The 21,916-nt window shown below is 36.8% G+C and overlaps 2 protein-coding genes and 1 pseudogene across 7 annotated transcripts; 2 read left to right on the top strand and 1 right to left on the bottom strand.

The window, feature by feature from the left end:
• Nucleotides 1-8,750, bottom strand: LOC121262968 (probable alpha-amylase 2). Of its 6 annotated transcripts, XM_041165691.1 has the most exons (14): nucleotides 8,022-8,211; nucleotides 7,877-7,921; nucleotides 7,636-7,720; nucleotides 7,335-7,368; nucleotides 6,472-6,509; nucleotides 5,546-5,672; nucleotides 5,215-5,441; nucleotides 4,951-5,096; nucleotides 4,752-4,864; nucleotides 2,094-2,182; nucleotides 1,809-1,931; nucleotides 1,204-1,239; nucleotides 504-602; nucleotides 1-414 (listed from the first exon to the last, which is right to left on the bottom strand). In XM_041165691.1, exons 3-14 carry the CDS (start codon nucleotides 7,651-7,653, stop codon nucleotides 223-225), a joined length of 1,242 nt encoding a protein of 413 aa, XP_041021625.1. In that variant the 5' UTR covers nucleotides 7,654-7,720; nucleotides 7,877-7,921; nucleotides 8,022-8,211; the 3' UTR covers nucleotides 1-222. The 6 variants fall into 6 exon arrangements, with proteins under 6 accessions (XP_041021625.1, XP_041021624.1, XP_041021627.1 ...); XM_041165690.1 differs by lacking the exons at nucleotides 7,877-7,921; nucleotides 8,022-8,211 and adding an exon at nucleotides 8,388-8,750; XM_041165693.1 differs by lacking the exons at nucleotides 7,877-7,921; nucleotides 8,022-8,211 and adding an exon at nucleotides 8,388-8,724 and having other exon boundaries at nucleotides 6,472-6,503.
• A 7,110-nt stretch (nucleotides 8,751-15,860) lies between these two features.
• Nucleotides 15,861-17,500, top strand: LOC121262984 (F-box protein SKIP23-like). The gene is made up of 2 exons (XM_041165723.1): nucleotides 15,861-17,262; nucleotides 17,345-17,500. Exon 1 carries the CDS (start codon nucleotides 15,988-15,990, stop codon nucleotides 17,167-17,169), a length of 1,182 nt encoding a protein of 393 aa, XP_041021657.1. The 5' UTR covers nucleotides 15,861-15,987; the 3' UTR covers nucleotides 17,170-17,262; nucleotides 17,345-17,500.
• A 1,273-nt stretch (nucleotides 17,501-18,773) lies between these two features.
• LOC121262979 lies at nucleotides 18,774-21,605 on the top strand (annotated as a pseudogene).
• The last annotated feature ends 311 nt before the right edge of the window (nucleotides 21,606-21,916 follow it).

Below are 21,916 nucleotides of genomic sequence, written 5' to 3'. Positions count from 1 at the left end.
TAGCATTATTCTATATATATTAGTATATATTAGCAAGCACTTGAGAAGGTAAATGAAAAACTGTTCAACGGTTCGGTTCCCATATCAAACTTGGACATTGGAGGGCTTTTATTGATACACTATGTACACCGTGGCCGGCTGGGAAAAACCAAAGCTCAGCCTCGGGCCTCCAGCCCAAAAATAGACATGCACATGCCTAGGGAATAAAATAGCTGAAAAACCTTACTTCTGCCATGCTGCATATCTATGGCCACTAGCTGCCAGTGTCCATTCCCTGCCAGCTGGACACCAGGATCCATCACCAATCTTCATGCACACTTTCTCCCCAATGATTGCAGAGTAGAGATTTGGCTGTGCCTCCAGAATTGTAATAGATGAACGGCTGTGAATGTCCTGACGCCTTCGAATGTCCATCTGGAGACATCACATTTGAGAAGCTTTAACTATGGAGAATTTTTGCTCAAACAGAACAACTCGACAAGTGAAAATAGTTGGTAACGTACCAGTTTCGTGATTTGGTCACGAGTCGAATCACCCCAATCGTAAAAATGGTCATAAAACACTGTTGGTATCCCTGGATGCGTGAGAATGTATGCATAGCCCTGCAGAAAATAATGTCATAAAAGTTTAGACTAAAAAAAATTCCATCCCAGGCTTTTGCCTCTACCAATAAATTAAATATTTAAGTTGAGGACTCGGACACAGTTGTTAATGTAACTACTTTGCATGTATCCACAAGTTCCCTAATTGTTCAATTTCCTGAAAGGGTAGACAATTAACAAGAATAGAAGTGCTACAGTTACAAAGAGATTCCACAAAAGTAAATCTACAAACTGACATTGCTTCATATAATACGTTAGATCTACTTTATAATAAAAGTAACTTTACAATCTAACATTCTACATCAAACTATATTAGTTTGTGGATTTAGTTTTATGAAATATCTCTGTGGCTAAAATATTCTCTAACAAGAATATTTATGCACCTAAGCAAATATTGGTATCGATAGACACAGAAAATTGGAAACTGGTGACATGGATGATCAATAGTTATTACCTTGCTCTATTAGATGAGTTAAAAACTTGGATGATTAAATTAATAAGTGATTTTCTTGTTAGGATCAAAATTTATACAAACAAACCCTGGGACCCCAAAAATTGAACTTAAGCAGATATATTACGTGGATACAACCAGTTCACTTACCTCCATAATGTGATTTGAAGGAAAGGGCCAATGAGCCTGCAAGAATGAAATGATCATGTTGAGTGTATTCATAGTCTCTATTAGTGAAACACAAGATTACTTTCTGAAACTACAAAAACTGATACAATAAACATGACAAATGAAAAATCTATACATTAGGCCGGTAATGTCGGAGTTGGAACGAGCCCACAAAGGCGAGGGGCACTGTCAACCTAACAAAATTTTAATCACGACATTATGTGGGTAAGCTATTCTATGGACCAAACAGAACCTGTCCAGTGTACACTCTGGATTCAAGTTACTCATACCAACCTTTAGCACAGGCCACCTAAACTTTATATCCAGGGATTGGTGGCATGTACCAAATTTTGTTTACACTAGAATAATTTGACAGAAAGCAAAAGAATAAAAGATATGACGTCATCAGAAAGACGCACAACACAGCAGGAGATGCCCACTTGCCGCAATTTAATGCATTAAAAAAATAGTCTCCATGTGTGCCTGAGCACCGAGCACAAGAAGCAAGTGCAATAACCTCCTACAATGATCAATGATCTAAGAACAATCTCAGCCCTCTTGCAACAATAGCAAAGAACATCAGGTACCTGGGTTGAGCCTGTATCATGGTTATCTATGAATGTGATGGCTCTTGAAGGCCAGAATCCCATAACACCCGGTGGTTTCCCTTGAGCATCACGAAGTCGCCAGAATTGTCCCTTAACAGCTTCCTACAAAGAAATACATAAATAAATTCGTTTCTAATGGAAATTGAAGTTCTTGACGTAACTTAACTAATCAACTTAACTAACATATTGAATGCATAAATTTAAAAACCCCAATACCCTAATCCTATGACAGCATAATTTCGGATACATAACAATTTGGAATACCTGAAGAATTCCCTTTGTTGTGAAGTCAAATGCAGTTGAAAGTTGTCCTGTGCCATTGATCCAGTTGACTATCCGCTGTCTATGGCTATCTGCAGAAAATCGGAAGTGTCCCAAGCACAGGACCAAAAATTTTCATCATTTAAAAAAGGGAGGTACACACTTGGGGATTGGGGGGGGGGGGGGGGGGGGGGGGGGGGGGGGGGGGGGGGGGGGAAGGGGGGTTGTAGAAGATGAGGTTTAATATAAGACAGCATATGATATTGACCGATGTAATTACAATATCAACATCGCATTTCTTTGCCGGCAAATGAAGCCAAGTTCACGCTTTCAATATGGACAAGCTAGTATTTGTAAATTAATATTGAACTTTCAAACCTGTGTTAGTTGTTATGGAGAAAGAATAGTGAATGGAGGAGCTGATTTCTATATTCAGCTCTCATTCCATCCCATATATGTAGGAGAAACATTAACAGAGAAACAAAGGAATATTCAGGCAAGAGACAGCTCATAGGGACACTTCATCAACCCTATCTTCTAAAAGGGTGTACTATAAAGCATAGCATTCTCTAACACTCCCCCTAAAGCTGGAGCATTTATGTCATATAAGCCCAGCTTGGAATGGAAAGACTCAAACTTACTCCTACATAATGACTTTGTAAAGTCTACAAGTTGTTCTGCAAACATTAAAAATGGTGTAGCTATGTCTACACTATAGTATCCTGCCTCGTACAAAATGGTAGTCTACTTTAATATGTTTGGCCTTCTCGTGGAACACAGGATTGGAAGCAATATATATAGCCGATTGGTTACCCCAACAGAGTTGAATAGAAGTAGGTTTCAGAAGCTTAGCACTTGAAGAAAGTGCTGCAATAAAGTCAACTCACTAGCAGTATAAGCCATCGATCTGTGCCTGCTTCTACACTCAACTGAGCAACTACACTTTCAGGTACAATACCCGGGGTGGATCTAATTCCAAATATAGGATCCTAATAACGTTCGGATTTAGATAAATGGCATGGGTTGCGAATCGAGCTGGACCACCGAATGAACTAGGCTGGGTCCAAACCAATCTAGTTCGTGACCAAGTTGCATCTGGAGATTCTGGACCAAATGAACTGAGCTGGATCTGAACAAATCTGGGCCATGACACTGAAAGAAGTGAGCCTTGCCAAACTCTGTGCCCAAACCGATTGAGAAGTAGTCATTCAATCAACAACTACTGAACTGAATCACTGATATCCCAACAGGGGTCTTCCCTGTCAGCTCTGGCAAGAGGCTTCACCGGCAATGCTCAAAAAATAATCGACAACTCCAATGCCAACACCAACAAATACCATTGGCAATGAAGACACCATCAGATACACCCAAATGAGCAACCAGTGAGGCAAGGCAACACTCTTCATTGGAGGCCACCGCAAACCACCATGAACTGGCCGAAAACTTCCCAGATAACATCGAGGATGACCACTTCAGCAGACACTAAGGCTAACAATATCCAATAGGGCAACAGCAACAGAAAACTCTACGATCAGAAAACCAACCAGCATACAACCACCGAGAACCACTATCAATTGCCATGAATCGACTAGGAAGGGCCACAGAAACTCCAACCAACCAAAAACTCAACACCCTGGGTAACCTCTCATGTCCTGAAATCAGTAACCATGTCAGCCATTTACTTGTCTGTTGCTCCTCTACCAGAGTTTAAACAATGATATGATGGTGGTGGAGATGACAACAAACCAATCCGTCTGCATACACCCATCCACAACATCCTAATGTTGGAAGCTACCACTAAAAACAGCAACCAGATGCAAAGAAATAAGGAATGGAGAAATAGAAGAAAAAGAAAAGATCGAAAAAAAGGAATAAGACGTGAAGAAGGCTACCAGAACAAGGAAAGGACTAATGTCCTTGCTCCAATACCACACAGTTGTTATGGAGAAAGAAATAGTGAAAGGAGGAGCTGATTTCTATATTCTGCCCTCATTCTATCCATTCCATATACGTAGGAGAAACATTTAATATGAGACAAAAAAATGTTCTGGAAAAGGATCTGGTAGGGACACCTCATCAACCCCGTCTTCTAGAAGGGTTTGATATAGCATAGCATTCTCTAAAACTGCATATCTTGCATGATACCATCCAGTATTCCACACATCTCTTAAAAAGCTAACTCACTACTCTAGCAAATAAGCTCTGTACCCAGACAAAACTTGAGAATAAAACTTAAAAGGACAGGGAATAACCATCCTTGCCCAACAGGGATGCATTTTAACAGGAAATAAAAGAAAACTTCATAGGAAGCAACAATGCTCAAATGACCAATTATGTGAGGAATGTGTGCCTTTACCTGAAGTGCTTCAGACATACATCAGAAAATATATGTTAAAAGAAGAGCATCAAGAGAATATGATATCCAATATGATAAAATAGTGCAAATCAAGATAACTTCATGTCTACAAGTTATCAGACTCCAAAGCCAAAAATAACTAGTACGTCTATCCTACAAAACATATATAAAATACTACAAGAAACATCTTGGTTATGCAGTGAACATCAAGAGTTGCTTTATTATTTTCTATTTTTCTCATTTTTCATTCCACAATTTTTAAAACCAATTTCTGGTCCCTGAAAAACATAAATGAAGTAGAATACCTTGGTTATAGTCCAAGCCTTGATCATTGTAGTTGCAAGAATCCCAGTACTCCCCAACAGAAAACATTGGCTTAGCTCCTTCAATATATTCTTTCACATATTTTGCTGAATAGCTAAATCAAAGCATTACAGAGACATGAAGAATGAGCCAAGTAAATCCAATTAAAGCAAAATTGTTTTCGGAATGTAGGAACATTACCCTCTTGCAAAATCAAAACGAAAATCCTGAAAGCCAACACTCTTGCGTAGCCACTGGAGCCATTCAGTAATATCTTTTCGAACAAATTGTTGGCAATGATCAATATTTGGAACTCCAGGGAAATTGTCTCCAGTGCTTCGATTACCCTGGAACATGACAGTACAGATACATTACAAAAATAGTACCCATCATGCCAATTGTAAAGATTTAGCTGCAATAAGTTTTGTTTAATAGGAAAGATTTAGCTACAATAATTATCTTTACCAATCCACCAGTACAAGACGTGACAGCATGTTCATCCCATGCTAAAGGAATTCCATCATAGCGGTTATACATTCCCCCATGCCCTTGGGTAGTACCAATGCGATGATTGATTACAATGTCAGCCATTGCTCTAACTTTGTATTGCTTCATTTTTTGAAGTAAAGTTTTCAAAAGGTGCTCCGAACCATATGAAGAATTGAGGGAATAAAGGTTCTGTGGAAGGTAACCTGTAATTGAGAGGAAAATGATAACAAAAATAGTAAACTAGTCAAGTATCTGCTAAAAAGACAACATGTGATTTTTGGATGTTTAATGTATTGAGGCCTCCAACCTTCAGGTGAGATGGAATGACTTGCTGGTGGCAACCATGCTGAAGTAAATCCAGATTTTGCCATATCAGGAACTTTGCTTTCCAAATTTCTCCACCAATCATGTTTATTAGACTCCCAGTTAAAAGCCTGTAGAGCATTTTTAATCATGTCATCATCTATGTGCTTCAATGTTCATAGCAGGTTCAAGCATTCAAATACTTAGATCCGTTAAAATGTGATTGAATGTAACCAAAGCCTAGCATGTTTCAGAATAAAGCTACAAAAGCTTCAGTATTAGATACATGAAAATTCCTATTTGGATAAATTAAATTGTTGGCTTAATTCCCTTTTTCCCTCATGAACTACCACCTTATTGCCACTTGCACGTAAAATGATACTTGTTAATGATGTGTGTGGGTAGTTTGTGGAGGGAAAAGGAATTAATCCTAATTTGTTCTGTTACATACAGATAACAGATTTTATGTGTAGAATATAGAGTGACGATAATGGTCCCTGCTATGTCTTTTAGTTCTATGGTTACATTAGGCCCCGTTTGTGTACAAGAATATTCTCAGGTATACTCAAATATTCTTGAACATTTCATTCCCAAACATTACTTAAACACAAAACACATTTCAATTTCAAATCTCCAACTCTTTCATCTAATCATTACAACTTTCCCAAACCTTCAAACAAAACACAAAAAACAATACAACTTTTTCAAATTTCAAAACAAAAATAATATTAAAAAATTATATTCAAACAATATTTTAATTTTATAATATTTTTATTCAACATTTTCTCTCTCCTTTCCCAAAACCCAATAAACATCTTAATTCAAATCATTTCACTACTATTCACAAACCATTTCACTACTATTCATAGATATACTGAGATATTCTAAAGTATCCAAACGAAGCCCAGACAACATCCTTGGCAAATTTACCTGGAAAAGAATTTCCCTTCCATTGCGTATGACTGCACCTGCAAATGAATCCAAAACCATGATTTAGAATCATTAGAAATGTCCATGTCTTTTCCTTTACAAACCCTATTTTAAAAAATAACAGTTAATCTTACAGATTATGGCTTATGTTTATTTCACTAATAAAAAATAGGGCATGCCTCTTTTAATCCGGAAAAAAAATATGAGGCTCTATTTTGGTCCCTGGTGTTAAAAAAGATGCAATCAAGTTAAAAACTTTGAAAACTGCAGTCAAGTTCTTTTTCTGAGCTTTATTTTATAGAAGTTCATAATTATCCTATTAATTTCTTGTGTGACCATTGAAGTCAACTTTATATTTTCTATCTCCCATTTCGTTCATGATTCAAACATTTTAGTTGTCATTTCCTGAAACGATAATTTCACTTTAATTTATTTATTTTCTTTGCTTTCCATTTATATATATATATATATATATATATATATATTTTGAAAGGCTTTGCTTTCCATTTATATGAGTATGTGTATCATCACACAAAAATAGCAGAATTGTATAGCTCTCATCATCTAATTAATATTTAATTTACCTTACTCAAAACCATTATGTTCATATCATTCTATATCTAACCACATTTTCTAACCATAACCATGCAAGTGAAACACAAAACAATTGACAAGGCTGAACTATGTCACTTCAGAGGTACAGCTTGCAGGCATTGATATATTAAGATACTAGATTCCATCCTTAATGGGAGAAAGCATATTTTATTTCAATTCATGACTTACAGCCATTTTAATTCCACCAATGTTCTCATTAGTAAGATACCAAAGAATGAAATGCATTTCCAAAGGGAAAAGAGGCATACCCAGATCATTCTGCCCATTACTTTCATCAAAATCCTGCAATTAACCAACGATAAGGTTAGACAAAGAAAAGCAAAAAGCAGGTTAAAAAACTTCATTGAAAAGTATTCATGTATGAAGAAACAATTTGTTTAAAAAAATCTGCCTCCCCAGCCGTTGCAAACACTGAGCGAGAACGGTAAGGGGCGCACACACAATGTCGTTGCGCGGGGATGCGATTCGCAAAGCTGGGGCAAACAAAGCCGTCCGGCCCTCAATTTTATTAACCAAGTAAAAGAGCCAGATGAAAAGCAGGATTCATACGTTGCTCAGGTAACTCATAATAATCAGGTGGCAGTCTTCCAAACGTTGATGCCGGATCCCACAATATAAAGCACCAACAGATCTCCTGCATCCACATCAGACTCACAACTTAAGGCTACTGTTCGACTTATACATAGGCATCGAGAGAAACATTAGAGACCTCTTTGATATTCAAATGAGAGAGGAGAAACGATGCCATGCGCAACACATCTAATCAATGTTAACACTTCCCTTTCCTCACCCTGGTACTACTTTCCTCAAAACAGATAGAATGGCAGGAATCCGACTGCGGAAAAAAAAAAGCTTAAAGCATAATTGTCTTGTAGATGCTGCTACAATTTATAAACTGACAATTTTGCTAAGAGACATGTCACATGAAGAGTTACCCTGGCACATGGCTAAAGAAGCGTAATTCTTTACATGTTTCCGAATCATATAAGAACCAATGCTTATGCAACAGTTACAAACTGAAACCCAAATAGGTTAGCCATGCAGTAACATCTAGCAGGCATTGTAACAAAGAAAAATCAACGAGAAAGAATAGAAAAACTTGAGTTTGAGTATATAATGGTAGCCACAGACACAAATCTCGAGGTTGCAATCGAAGCGTGGGTTATGTGCTTGCGCTTCGGACCAATAAATAGAACGAAAAGTTGAAGATTCGACCGAGACAACCAAATTGGAATCACGCAATACCATCCATAAGACGGGAAAAAAAAAAAAAAAAAGCAATCAGAGAATCTCGAAGTTACTCGATAAACGATTCGCTTTTTGCCTTTTACGCAACTAAAGCAGCAGGTTCCGAATTCTCTCTATTGGAATGAAAGGAAAAGGGAATTGGCTTTTATGAATGAGAACTGTTACCGACACAAGGATCAGTAAACCCACAAATATCTTTACAATCTGATCTATATCTTTACAAATATTTTCCTTTTTGAATTGGGTTGGGGAATCTCTACCTCTGTCTCTTCGGCAGTTTGTTTACGCGGTGGATGGAGGGAATGTTCACATTCAACAGTAGTCAGTAGGAGTGCGACGCTGGAGTCGCTGACTCGGAAGTAACAAGGCGTTCAATGCAGTCCAGTAACTCCTGCCGCCGATCTGGTTTACTAATGTCCGTGTTATCGCGTCGTGATCATCTTTCTCCATTCACGGCTCTACGCCGCGGGTGTAGGATAACATGTGTGGTCTTGTGCACGCTGTGTGCCCAGTTCTTAAGCATTAAGCTAACTTCATCGTCAAACTGATTTAACACCTGACTGACATATCTGACATTCCAATACGTCGCAATTTTCTCATAACCTTTTAACGAAAGATTAATAGCAGATATTAATTTTACGAAAATTAAAAATTTAGACATTAATTTATTGAAATGAATACTAATTTTACATTTATGCAAGAAATTTAAGACGCGAGCGTAAATAATGAAAAATAAATATGAAACTCAAAAATCAAATACATATTTGTAATGATTTATTGGTGGCGTTTTTTTTTTTAGTTTTCACTCACTTTTTCTTTATATAAATGTTACAGATATAAAAAATTTTATAAAAATAAATATAAATATATACAAAGAGATCTTATAATCTTCGTAAGATAAATCTATTTTATAATAAAAATAATTTTATAATCTAATATATTATATTTATAAATTTAATTCTACAAAACATATTCATATAATACGTTAAATTTATTTTATAATAAAAATGATTTCATAATTTTTTTGATAAAAAGAATAATTTTATTGCTCAACAAGTCTTACAACATCTCTTGAGATACAATAATTAAATACAAGATAGAATTTCTTCTATGCCTATAAAATCTTCTTGTAGGGATAAAGCTTTTTGAACAAGAATATCAGCAGCTTGATTGACTTCTCTTCTAATGTGCTTAGCTGACCATATAGCATAGGAATTGAGCAAAGCTTCAATTAACCAACCTACCTAACTCTAATCTAGTTTGCACTTGACAAATTATGCACTATTTGCAAGGCATCTTTTTTGAGTATTGATATTGACTTTATCAAAAGTTTAGTCAAATATAAAATATAGTTTATTTCTCTCAAACACAGTTATATTAGATTAATCAAAAGATAATTTGAAAACTGTAAACTACAATAAAACACTATTTTTCTTCATATTTGAAATGTTACTGTTCACCAACCAAATATGTTTTTTATTCCGATTTAATCCCACAACATTTTTTTATTTTTCATATATAGGTACCAATACAGGTAAACAAGTACTTGGCATATAGTGATAGAATGGGAGTCATTGAATCTAGCAAGCAATAATTATAGTAAACAAGTAATAGATGATGAGGCTACATGAGTATGATGTGAGTAATTAGGTTGAGAAAAAAAATAGTTAAAAAATAATAATTTAAGTATCAAATTAAATTATTAATGTACATATGGTTAGTATAATTGTAAAATATGAAACAAAATATCTTTAAAAAAATATTATATTATTATTTTGATTAATCTAATGATTAATCTAATATAGAGTTATGGATAGAAAGATTTTAGATTTATTAAAAATATGTAATTTTCATTGAATTTTAAAGATAATTTTAATAAAGTCAATACCAATCCGACACTGGATTCTAGAGGTGATATCCGCCCCTATGGGCCGGGGCCACCTCTCCCCCGCCCCTGCATGGCCCTGCCCCCGTCCGCACCTCGCATCCCTACATTTTTTTGGACCCTAAATGGTCCAGAATAGGTTTTTGGGCTACTTTGGGCCCAGAATTTATTTTTGGGCCACTTTGAGCCCATTATTTAGATTAAAATATATATAGATTTAAAAACAGAAAAATAATAATATATATATCTAGAATCATAGATTGAACTATTAAGTAGATATTAAGTTTCAACTATTAACTAATTAAGTAATAATCATCACTAAGGCAGTAAGACACTATACTAAAATAAATAGTTTACAATTATATAAATTAAGAGAACTAATAAACTATTACACTATTACAAACTCCTTTAAAAAAAATAAATATTACAAATTGTACAATTAACTATTGTATCAACATTACAATTAATTGTAAATTAACAAAATCATAATTTTTCAATTTGATCAATTTGCTTTTGGAGTGGAGCCGTAGCGGTGAGTTCACTGAGTAGTGAGTTGTGACTGTTGTGTCGATTGCTGTGAGACTGAAAATCAAGATCATAAAAGTTAATAAGTTATAAAACCTGAAATATTAATAAGTTAAAAATAAAACAAATTAGAATTAAAAAGTTATAAAGATGAAACAAAATTTTAAATGCAAAAAATAATTAAGGGAGAAATTGTGCAAACCATGGCAATGGTGGGTCCAATACAAAATCATACTGCATCGAAGGTAGCCGTAGACGCTGTCTCATGTATCACTATAAGTATTAAATTTGAAATCAAATTAATGAATACTAATTAAATGAAAATAAATAAATTAAAATAAGAAATTAGAAAATGAAATTAAAATAAATATCAGATCCAGACTGATCATCACCCTCCTCCTCGACGTCGGCCTCCTCATACTCAAAAACATTCGGAACATGAATTGGAGTTCTCTTAATCCAATTTTGTATGCAAATCAAAGCCTCTACAGTGGCAGGAGCTAATGAACTCCGAAATGAATCTAATACACGCCCTCCGGTGCCAAAGGCCGACTTTGAGACTACGGTGCTAACAGGGATGACCAAAAGTGTGCGGGCTATCTCTCCAAGGATGGGATACTTCACGGCATTCACCTTCTACCAACTTAATATATCGAAATCTCGTGAAAGTGGTAGAATCTCTGCTGCTAAGTATCTGTCTATTTCTGACTGAGCCTCTACAGAACTCCAGAGGAAGGGGGTCTGCTCATATCTCTCACCCCACTCCAATCTATGTCTTTTCCCAACCTCGACTTCAGGAAACTGTGAGCCTGAGGCTAAGGGGGTAGGTGTAGGTGCCGCAATATTACCACCCCGCAAGGTGGAAAACTCATCAAATAATCTAGTAAGGGTTTCTCGAACTCTTACTGCAATAAGCTCTGCCCATACTTGCCCGTACGCAAGGCCCAATCCAAATATCATGCCATCCAACTTATATCTCGGGTCAAAGACGACAACTACATATAACAAAATATTAGCCCTAGTTAAATCTTCCCAATACTTGTTGTACTTTGTCCTCATAATCAATGTTATCTCCCGCAGCCTAATGTGACCACTCGCGACCATGTCATGTAATTCTTCTTTTACCCTACATATTTGCTGACATACAACATTGGATGTAGGGTACAAAGTTCTAGATAGCCTCGTGGTGATATCGTAAAAAAAACCTCAAAAACTCTATAAAAATAGCTAAAATTTTCCAATCATCATCTACGGGTTTCCCCAATCCCTCGTGATCATCAAAATATTTAACATATTGGATGTCTTCGTCACCCAATAATACAAATGCCAGCTTATATTCTTGGGCCGCCTCCAACATCAGAAATATTGAGTTCCATCGTGCAAGCATATCAGTACAAAGGCTCTTCTTAGATGTTAGGCCCGTAGATCTCGCAGCAACCTTGAATTTCTCCGACCTCGAAGGAGAAGATCTCACCCATCTCATAGCAGTCTTAACCCGAGCAATCGAGTCATGAAAATCCCTCAAACCATCAGTGACTAGGGGTGTAACCGGTCCGGTCCAGTCTGGTTTTGGACAAAATCTAGGATCGAACTGGTATGTACCGGTTTTTTATTTTTCAAAACTGATTACGCCTCGGTTACCCTCCTAAACTGGTACATTCGGTTTTATCGGTTTCAGGTCCGGTCCTGTCCTGTTTTTCGATTTTTTTAAAATGTAAAAAATATATAATAAAATGTTACTTTTTATGATAAAATATTATTAATAATTTAATATATATATTATGTTTAAAGCATATGATCAATTAAATTTTCATCTTTAAGATTAAAATTTTATTTTATAAATTATAATAACATTATCTTAGATATAAATATATTAATAACATATGATCAAATAAATTACAAATGTTCATATTTCAGATTAATATTTTATGTTATAATTTATAAATTATAATATGAAATTATTTCATATATAATATATAATTATATATTATATATATAAATTTAATATATAATTATATACTATATATAAAACTTATATATATATAAATGTTTTGTATAATATATAAATTAATTTTTAGATATATATTTTTTTCAACCGGTCCGGTTCCGGAAACTACAGAACCGAAACCGGACCGGTTCCGACCGGTTTTCATAATATAGGAACCGGTTCAGGATCGAACCGGTTCAAAACCGGACCAACCGGTCCGGTCCGGTCCGGTTTTCCGGTTTAAATTTACACCCTGGTCAGTGACAATCAAATTCAGAATATGTGCCGCACATCTCACATGTAGACACTCACCACCCATGAGTGTCTTATTTGCCTCTTTAAGATGGGTCTTCAGATGTTCCAATACGACATCGTCAGACGAGGCATTATTGACTGTGACTGTAACAACTCGGGTCAACCCCCACTCCTTTATTGTGGCCTCCAAGACCTTCTCAATTGTCTCACCCTTATGATCAATGATTTTACAAAATTTTATAATTTTTTTTGCAATGTCCAATGACAATCAATAAAATGTACAGTCAAAGACATATAATTAAAATTTTGAATCAATGTCCAAGTGTCAGTGGTGAAACAAACAAATTGATCCGCCAATTGACCCTTCAACTTTTCATTTTCAATGTAAAAATATTTTTTTACATCCTTTGTCACCGTGTGACGAGAATGAATATTAAACCTTGGTTCCAAGTAGCGAAAATACGCTTGGAACCCTTTCCCATCAACAAGTTGAAAAGGTAGCTCGTCCATTATGACCATACGAGTTAGGTGTCTTTTACACTCATCAGGATCATACTTAGTATACCCCCTCAAAGTTGCACCCCCACTAGTCTCATCCGCCATTTTTTGAAGTCTAATTTCTAGCCTAGATTGGTTTTTCTCTTGTAATGATTTTAATATTGGACTTTTTTTGCATTGCTCTTCTAAGTGCATCTTTAATTGTGAGGTGCTTTGTTTCTTATAATGACATCCATAAATTTTCTCACAATAGTTACACTTGGCTTAGGGGTTATTTGAGTCACCACCCTCTAGTTTGGTGAAATGACTCCAAACTATTAAAACAGGTTTCTTGCTGGACTTGGGAGGGGGCAAGGTGCCGTTGGCTAGGGATAATGGTAGGGGTATGAGTAGGAAGGGTAGGTATAGATGTAGGGGAAGGGGTGCCATTGGCCATGAAAGGAGAGTTCGCACTAGAATCTGCTGGCATATCCATAAACTCAAGTAAACAATAAATCTGAAATTATAGAAAACATAGCAACTATATAATGAACATAAAAAAAAGTAGAATAAAAAAAAGTATCACTTGACATTCATATATATATTCAGAACTACTACGAAAACACGATAAAAAAAAAATATTGAGTACTTTCGTTATAAATGTAGTAAAGTATATTAACAATATAGTTTCTTAGACTTGAAAGACTATAAGCATAACAACTATATAATGAACATAAAATTTAATACGTCATAGTGGTGAAAATTTTCGAAGAAAAAAAAATGAGTCTTTTTAATATGAATATTTTTAATATATGTGATTGCATAATTTTCATGAGTGTAGTCTTCGGGGCTAACTTACTAAGATTATTATAATGTTAACGTGGTAGTTCCACTACAGTCCTACTCTTCAAACAAGTTTTTTAGAAGGATAATATTGTAAACATTGAACACTTTGGAGACATGATATTTGTGTATAGATGTACATATCTGTAAAATGGGAGGTTAGTATGTTCAGTTTATGATATATGGTTTGTTATGTGAACATTTTGGTGATAATTAATGTTTATATTGGGATGTAAATTTATTTCGTACGAGTTTTAGATTACTTTTTAATTGTAAATTATTATTGGATATTGTTAGCAATTTGTTAGATTCATTTGTGATAACTGCCATTAACGTTGATGTGAAGGGTGGGTAACCATTGTTACATATTTCTCAAATCCAAAACAAATTGAGTGCGTGGCACTTGAACTGTTGAACCTTACAAAACTAGTCAATTCAAGTAAATCATCCACATGAGGTTTGTTAATTGTTATTGGAATTACTGAAAATCACCACTATGACATATTAAATTTTGTTGAGGCAAATTAATTTAGGGTATTTCGAAACCCTAAATTAATTTAGGGGTTGCAAAGATTGAAACCCTTAAATTAATTTAGGGTTTCGGATTGGAGTCCTAAATTAATTTAGGATTCCAATCCGAATTAATTAGACACAAATAATAATATTAGTCAGTGATTTGCACACATTACATAATGCAAACAAAAAAAAAAAAAAAAAAACAAACGGACGAGACTCACGGGACTCATTCAAAGTTCAAACTACATGCACAATCTAAGTTCCACAGCACACAATTCACAAAATCTCATCCTACATCTCCGATAAATCTCATCATTCCTCAAATCTTCATTAAAAATATAAATCACAAAAATAATAAAATTTTGAATTTAGGGTTTCTTACCTTCGGTGACGGAAATGAAGAGAGAGGGACCGGGTGCGGCGACGGGAACTTAGAAAGAGGGAGAGACTGAGAGCGAGGGAGAACTAAGAGGGGAAATGGGAATCGGGAGGGGGGTGCTGTGGGTTTTGCTATAAACCTAGACATGAAACAACGTCGTTTCATGCTTGAGTTTTTTTTTTATATAAATATATAATATATTAATATATATATAGATGCTGGACAGGGTATCTACGAGGCGGGATTCACTCCCATCCCGCCCCCCGCATAGGCTAGACAGGGCGATCCGCCCCGCGGCACGAGGGGGCCGACCCCTACTGGATTCATAAATTTACTTGTAAATCATTTTTTTTTTCATATGTCGTAATTCTCCCTGTTTATGTAAGTGTGGGACTAAGGATGTGTGTGGATGTTAAAATGAGTTGAGTTGAGTTGAGTTGTGATGATAAAATATTGTTAGAATATTATTTTTTAATATTATTATTATTTTAAAATTTAAAAAAGTTGAATTGTTTATTATATTTTATATTAAAATTTAAAAAAATTATAATGATGAGTTAAGATAAATTGAGGTGAGTTTGGTAACCAAACGCACCCTAAATCTCAAATGCGACGAAGAAGGGCTCATCATTTTTGCACAAGTGCGGGCCTCAATATCAAATGCGAGAAAGAGGGGCTCACCAGGGGTCCAGAGGTATCGAAGGAAGACGTTGAGATTTTAGCCGCATTCCGAATCCTGAGAGTACCAAGGGCTATGATTCCTGTAACACAGTAAATCCATAGAAAATGGCCGTCGACTGGACCCAACTTCCCGGTGAACTCCTGGAATCAATCTCCAACAACCTCACCATTTATGCCGATTACCTTCGATTTCGATCCGTTTGTCACTGCTGGCGATCCTCCGTCCCGAAGACCCCACGCCACCTCCCTCCCCAACTCCCCTGGCTCATGCTTCCTCATACCCGATCCCAATCTCAATCCCACCGCGCCTTCTTTGACGTCTCCGCCCAAAAAATCCGCCTCCTCAAGTATCCAGAGTCCTCCCACCGAAAGCGTTGTTGTGGCTCCTCCCATGGTTGGCTCTTGATCATGGACGAAACCCCAGCCGTCCTTCTCATAAACCCTCTCACCAGAGTCAAGGTTCAACTCCCCCCGCTCTCCACCTTCCCGATCGTCCTCAGCTTCAATTACTCTGAAATCGGTAAAGAGTATGCGCTCACGACCCCGTCCGGTGACATCTACAGGTGTAGTTTGAGGGAAATGCGCGACTCTTTTATCAAGAAAGTCATTCTCTCCATGAGCCCGGCGGGTGATAACAACTTTATTGCACTGGCGATACTCAACCTGACGGGGGATTTAGCCTTCTGTAAGAACGGCGACGAATCCTGGACTTTCATTCATGACGCGAAGTTTTTCTCCGAGGACGTTATATATCACAAAGAGCTATTCTACGCTGTGGACAAGAACGGCTCCATAGCGGTGTGCGATGTCAGCGGCACGTCGCCGAGGGTTTCAATCATCAAAACGCCGAGTCAATTCGGGGGTGACATACAGTATCTGGCGAATTCAGAGGACGACGAGGAGTTGTTACTGGTCACACGGTATCTGGATCTCGTAAACGACAACGTTGACCTGAATGTATTCTTCAAAACGGTCAAATTTGAGGTTTTCAGAATAAATTGGAACGGGCCGTTGTGGGAGAGGCTCACCAGCTTAGGTGACCGGACGTTGTTTGTGGGGGGAAATTCATCGTTGTCATTGTCGACTTCTGATTTTCCGGCATGTTCAGGGAATTGTATCTATTTCACCGATGATTATTGCGAATTCAATGAGGAATTCGCCTTTGGAGACTATGATTTAGGCATCTTCAAGTTATGTGATGGAAGCATTGAACCTTTACCTTGTTATCGGCGAAGTTCGCACTCTCAGATACACGGGCCTCCAATTTGGGTTACACCAAATCCATGATAATAACGCGTCTTGACTGTAAGTACTTGCAAAGACTCCTTTGTTGTATATAGAATTACTTTTTCCATGTATCTTGTGTGTGAATTACTCCTTGTATTGCGTATGAAATCTCACGAAGTGGTGAATTTAGCATCCTTTCCTAATTGGGTGAGATTTGTATATTGGATTTGTGCATTGTTTTATTGCGTATGAAATCTCACGAAATGGTGAATTTAGCATCCTTTCCTAATTGGGTGAGATTTGTATATTGGATTTGTGCATTATGGTGAATTATTCAGATGAGAGGCACTCAAATGCATGCTGAGATGTTATAGAAGAGCCTTTTCCTTTATCCATGGCATGGTTAATTTACTTGTTATTAGACTTGACAAACACGCTAGAAAAATGAAAAACAAAAGGGGATTCTGCTCCAGTCTTTCCCAATTGATGTGATATGTCATTCTCCGATGGAAAACCTGTACCAATAGTGAATTCAAAAAGTCAGATAGCTTTTACCAAAGTGATTTTGTATGAAGTGAATAGATGAAGCATTTTGGATCGATGCTTCAGAGGAACCACAAGCCTGAGGGAGTATGGTTTTTATTTTAAGAATACATTAATGAAGTTCAGGTTCTTTAACCAAATTTGATTGAGGAGTTTTGTTGGGTTTCTTTATTGATGGATTCCTTATTCGAACTTAAAACCCTTTTGTTGTTTTGGTGTGAGAGTGAGAAGAACCATCACTCTAGGAAAAAGTAATGTTATATGCATACTCTCATCCCACTGTTTAAGATGCAGCGTGTTTATCACTATTGGATAATAAAGAATCTTCTAATAAAAGATTATAAAATGGTGATAAATGAATTGCATCTTACATAATACATAGTAGAATGAAAGTAGGATAGTATTGTGGTGTATAAAATTTTCATTTGTCTTAGGACCCAGTAACTGACCTTCTTTCAAGTCCAAGATCTCTCCAATACATTCACCAAGTAGCTTGTCGCCTTCGTTTAAAGCTCTTGTTTTTGGTTCCTTCTCTGTCTCTGCGTTTCCCTCCTGTCTTCGCTACCCATGTTAGCTTAATTTTCATTGGGACTTTCAGACAATTCGAACAAGGTCTAATGCCATGCTGCTTTGAGTGCAATACACCAAGAATTCGTCATTCGAGCATTTTACGGAGTTTTTTTTATTAAAAGTGAAATGTCATTATCTACAGAGAAGAAGTTTTGTCTTCTCAAATAATTTAGTGTGGATGAGTGGGAGGATGATTAATCAAAGTTTTAAAAATAAAACTCGGAGAAAGTGAACAGAATACGTGATCGATTCATTTGTTCAAGCAACCGATTTATAAATAAATAAATTAGAATTTGATAAAATAGTGCTATTAAAATTCTCAAAGCTTTATGTCAAAAATGTTTCGGGCATCGTACAATGTACATCTCCGGTATATAGTTGAGCGAATCAGGCCATACCAATTGGCAATTACCCTCGGTCCTTTATGCAGAGACGCTTAAGATTTAAGCCAGAACCTGTCGTTGGGAGGGAGGAAAGAACAAAACATGTCATTTTCATCGAGTTGTCAATTGCGAGTGTCATCCTTCGATTCCTTCCACTACGTAAAGTAGAAACATGCAAGGAACATAATGTGAAAGAAACAATAAAAATAAAAATAAAAAAGTTGCCATTTGAGATACGCAATCCTTGCCGTGTGTTAGCCTTATAGCTGGCTGAATTGTCATTTCTCGTCGTGATCGTAAGCGTGGGTCTGCTCGAGCCCCAAGGACGACTTGGGAGTCCTACGTAGACGGTCAATGTCATGGTAAGCATTGAAGGAGACGCTCTCAAGTTCCGCCCGTTCCCCAAGTATAAAGCTGTGTTTCTAATCCACGAGAATTTGAATGGTTTGTTTGAAGGGAATTCTCCAAAATTGAAAAATTCGTAGAAATGGCCGTCGACTGGACTCAACTCCCGCGAGAACTCTTCGAGTCAATCTCAAAGTGCCTCACCGTTTACGCCGATTACCTCCGATTCCGAGCCGTCTGTCACAGCTGGCGATCCTCCGTCTCAAACATTCCGCGCCACCTACCTCCTCAGCTGCCTTGGCTTATGCTTCCCTACACCCAATCTCTCCAATCCCATCTCGCGTTTTTTGACCTGTCTGCCCAGTCACTCCACCTCCTCGAGCTTCCTGAAGCCGCCTCTCACCGCAAGCGCCGCTGCGGATCCTCCCACGGTTGGGTCGTGATCCTAGGCGAAACCCCAGAAGTCCTTCTCCTCAACCCTTTCACTCGATCCAAGATTCACCTCCCTCCGCTCTCCACCTTCCCCTACGTCCTGAGCTTCAATTACTCCGAAGTCGGTAAAGAATACGAGCTTCGAGGCACCTTCGGGACATCCACCGGCGTGGTTTGAGGGAAATGCGCGACTCGTTTATCAAGAAAGTGGTTCTCTCCTCAAGCCCGCAGAGTGATAACAACAATAATAAAAACTTCATCGCGCTGGCAATTCTCCTTCAACCAGATATTTTAGCGTACTGCAAGAACGGCGACCAATCTTGGACACTGTTACACAGCGCGAGGTTTTTCTGCGAGGACGTTATATATCATAAGGACTTATTCTACGCGGTGGACAAGCAAGGCGCTATCGCGGTGTGCGATTTACACAGCGAGTCGCCGAGCGTCTCAATTATCAGAATGCCAATCGAATCCCGTGGCGACATGAGATATTTGGTAAATTCAGGGGATGAATTGTTGATGGTAACGCGGTACGTAGAACTTCATTACGATGACATCGCCCCATACTCGCTGAACGCGTTCTACAAAACGGTGCGGTTTGAGGTGTTCAGAATGGTTTGGAGCGGGCCCCAGTGGGAGAAAGTTACAAGCTTGGGTGACCGGATGTTGTTTATCGGAGAAAATTCATCCTTCTCGTTACAGGCTTCTGATTTTCCGGGATGTTTAGGGAACTGTATATATTTCACAGACGATGACTGTGAATTCAATCTTGATAGTGATTTTGGAGAGTATGATTTGGGCATCTTCAAGATATGGGATGGAAGCATCGAACCATTACCCTGTTATCAGCGAAATCCGCACTCGCAGGTACACGGGCCTCCAATTTGGGTTACACCGAATCCTTGCTGATGTTTCGTCTTGAATGTAAGTGCAGATTTCTTTGTGATTTTGGTGTCGTAAAAACGAGATATCATATGGTGCATGAACCATGAGGAGTCTGTCGAAAATGCTGTCACATAACAGTTTTTGACTTTTTTGTTTTATGCTGGTTTTGGTAAATGAAGCAGATCTAGTTTTTTCAGTTAAGCTTCGGAAGAAACAAGTCTGATGAGCAATTTCTGTCGGGGATTTTATTGGAAAAAATACTATGCCTCTAAATTTGCACCTCAATTTGACGGTTAATATATTTTCTTTTAAAAAAAATTTACGGGTGATTATTAATATATTGGTATTTTTTTATTTTTTAAAAATATTCAAAGATGTATAAAAAATATTTAAAATAACAAAAGTACAATTTACACAAAACTCAAAAGGCACACAAGTGGACAAACTTGAGTGGCAAGCACTACCCTTTTTTATTTGCCTTCTTTGTTTGAGTCTAGGTTTATTTTATTTTTATAGTTTTTTTTTTCAATTATTTTAGATAGTTAGGTCCCTTTGATCATATATGATCCAAGAGCTTTGTTGGATTTGTAAATATCGATGGATTTGTAACAAGACACGTCTTAAAAGCCTGTCCTGATTTTGAAGTGGACACGGAGACGCATCTTGAGTTCCGTTGGGTGCCTTATTGGGCATTGTCGCCCGCACAAGAGATGCTTGTTAAAATGTCGGACTGACCAATAGACCAAGCATGGAATGGTTTAGGTCGTTGATGGCTTTGGGTTTTCTTATACTATTCTATTTCATTTTGTAATAACAATAATACTAACTACAAATCAAACCTCACAATAGCAACTGAATAAATGAAGAGTATGATGAATTATGACTCTGTATTGACAGCAAAGCTTTAGTACTAGATCTTTGTTTATACTCTGTTTTAATTCAAGGTACGAGTGCACAATGTTGATCACGAATATCTTTCTAAGAAATATTTTTCTCTCTAATTATCTTCTCACACAAACTGGTATGTTGATGCAATTTCCAGCTATGTCTGTAACAATCTCAGCCAACCTGCTACCAAAGAAAGAGCCTTGGAGAACCCTGTGGAGATGCCTCCGTTAAGTTAGAGAGATGTTAGCTTCTCTCAATCCAAAAAATGAATCATTTGCCCTGGAATGTACCGAGTAGTAGAAGGGTTGGGGTGTCTATATGGCATGGTCCTTTTGGGAGTACAATTTTAAGTGCGCAGTTTGGTATAATTCCTTCATGAGCACGATTTTGCCGTTGGTAGCGTCCTTCTAATGTTTATATGATCGTAATAGATTAGTTAAATTCTAAATAATTAGACTTTAGCTGCAATGAATTTCAAAATATTTTTTAAATTTGAAGATTACCGTTGACAGATCAAATATATATTTCATCAATTATTTCTCTTTCCTCTTTCTCATAAATTGTTTCGACTTCTTCGACTTCTTTCCTCTCAATTATTTATCTTTCCTTTTTCTCATCAGCAACATTAATATAATTAAAATATGATATTACTAATTCACATATAATAGATAGAATGATAAAATTAAAGAAATTAATAATTAAAAAATTTAATATTTTTTAAAGTAATATTATTTTATTATTATATAATAAATAAATAAATA

The sequence above is a fragment of the Juglans microcarpa x Juglans regia genome, chromosome 4S (assembly GCF_004785595.1).
Source record: "Juglans microcarpa x Juglans regia isolate MS1-56 chromosome 4S, Jm3101_v1.0, whole genome shotgun sequence".
NCBI classification, from domain to species: domain Eukaryota; kingdom Viridiplantae; phylum Streptophyta; class Magnoliopsida; order Fagales; family Juglandaceae; genus Juglans; species Juglans microcarpa x Juglans regia.
The sequence above is the reverse complement of the archived record's forward strand: the minus strand, read 5'-3'. Positions and strand labels throughout refer to the sequence as shown.

Coding starts and splice junctions, on each gene's coding strand:
- LOC121262968 (XM_041165690.1), bottom strand. Junction 5,442..5,545: donor TCATTCCATCTCACCTGAAG/GTTGGAGGCCTC, acceptor TCTCAATTACAG/GTTACCTTCCACAGAACCTT. Junction 415..503: donor GTGACCAAATCACGAAACTG/GTACGTTACCAA, acceptor TGATGTCTCCAG/ATGGACATTCGAAGGCGTCA.
- LOC121262984 (XM_041165723.1), top strand. CDS start 15,988: ATGGCCGTCGACTGGACCCAACTTCCCGGTGAACTCCTGGAATCAATC.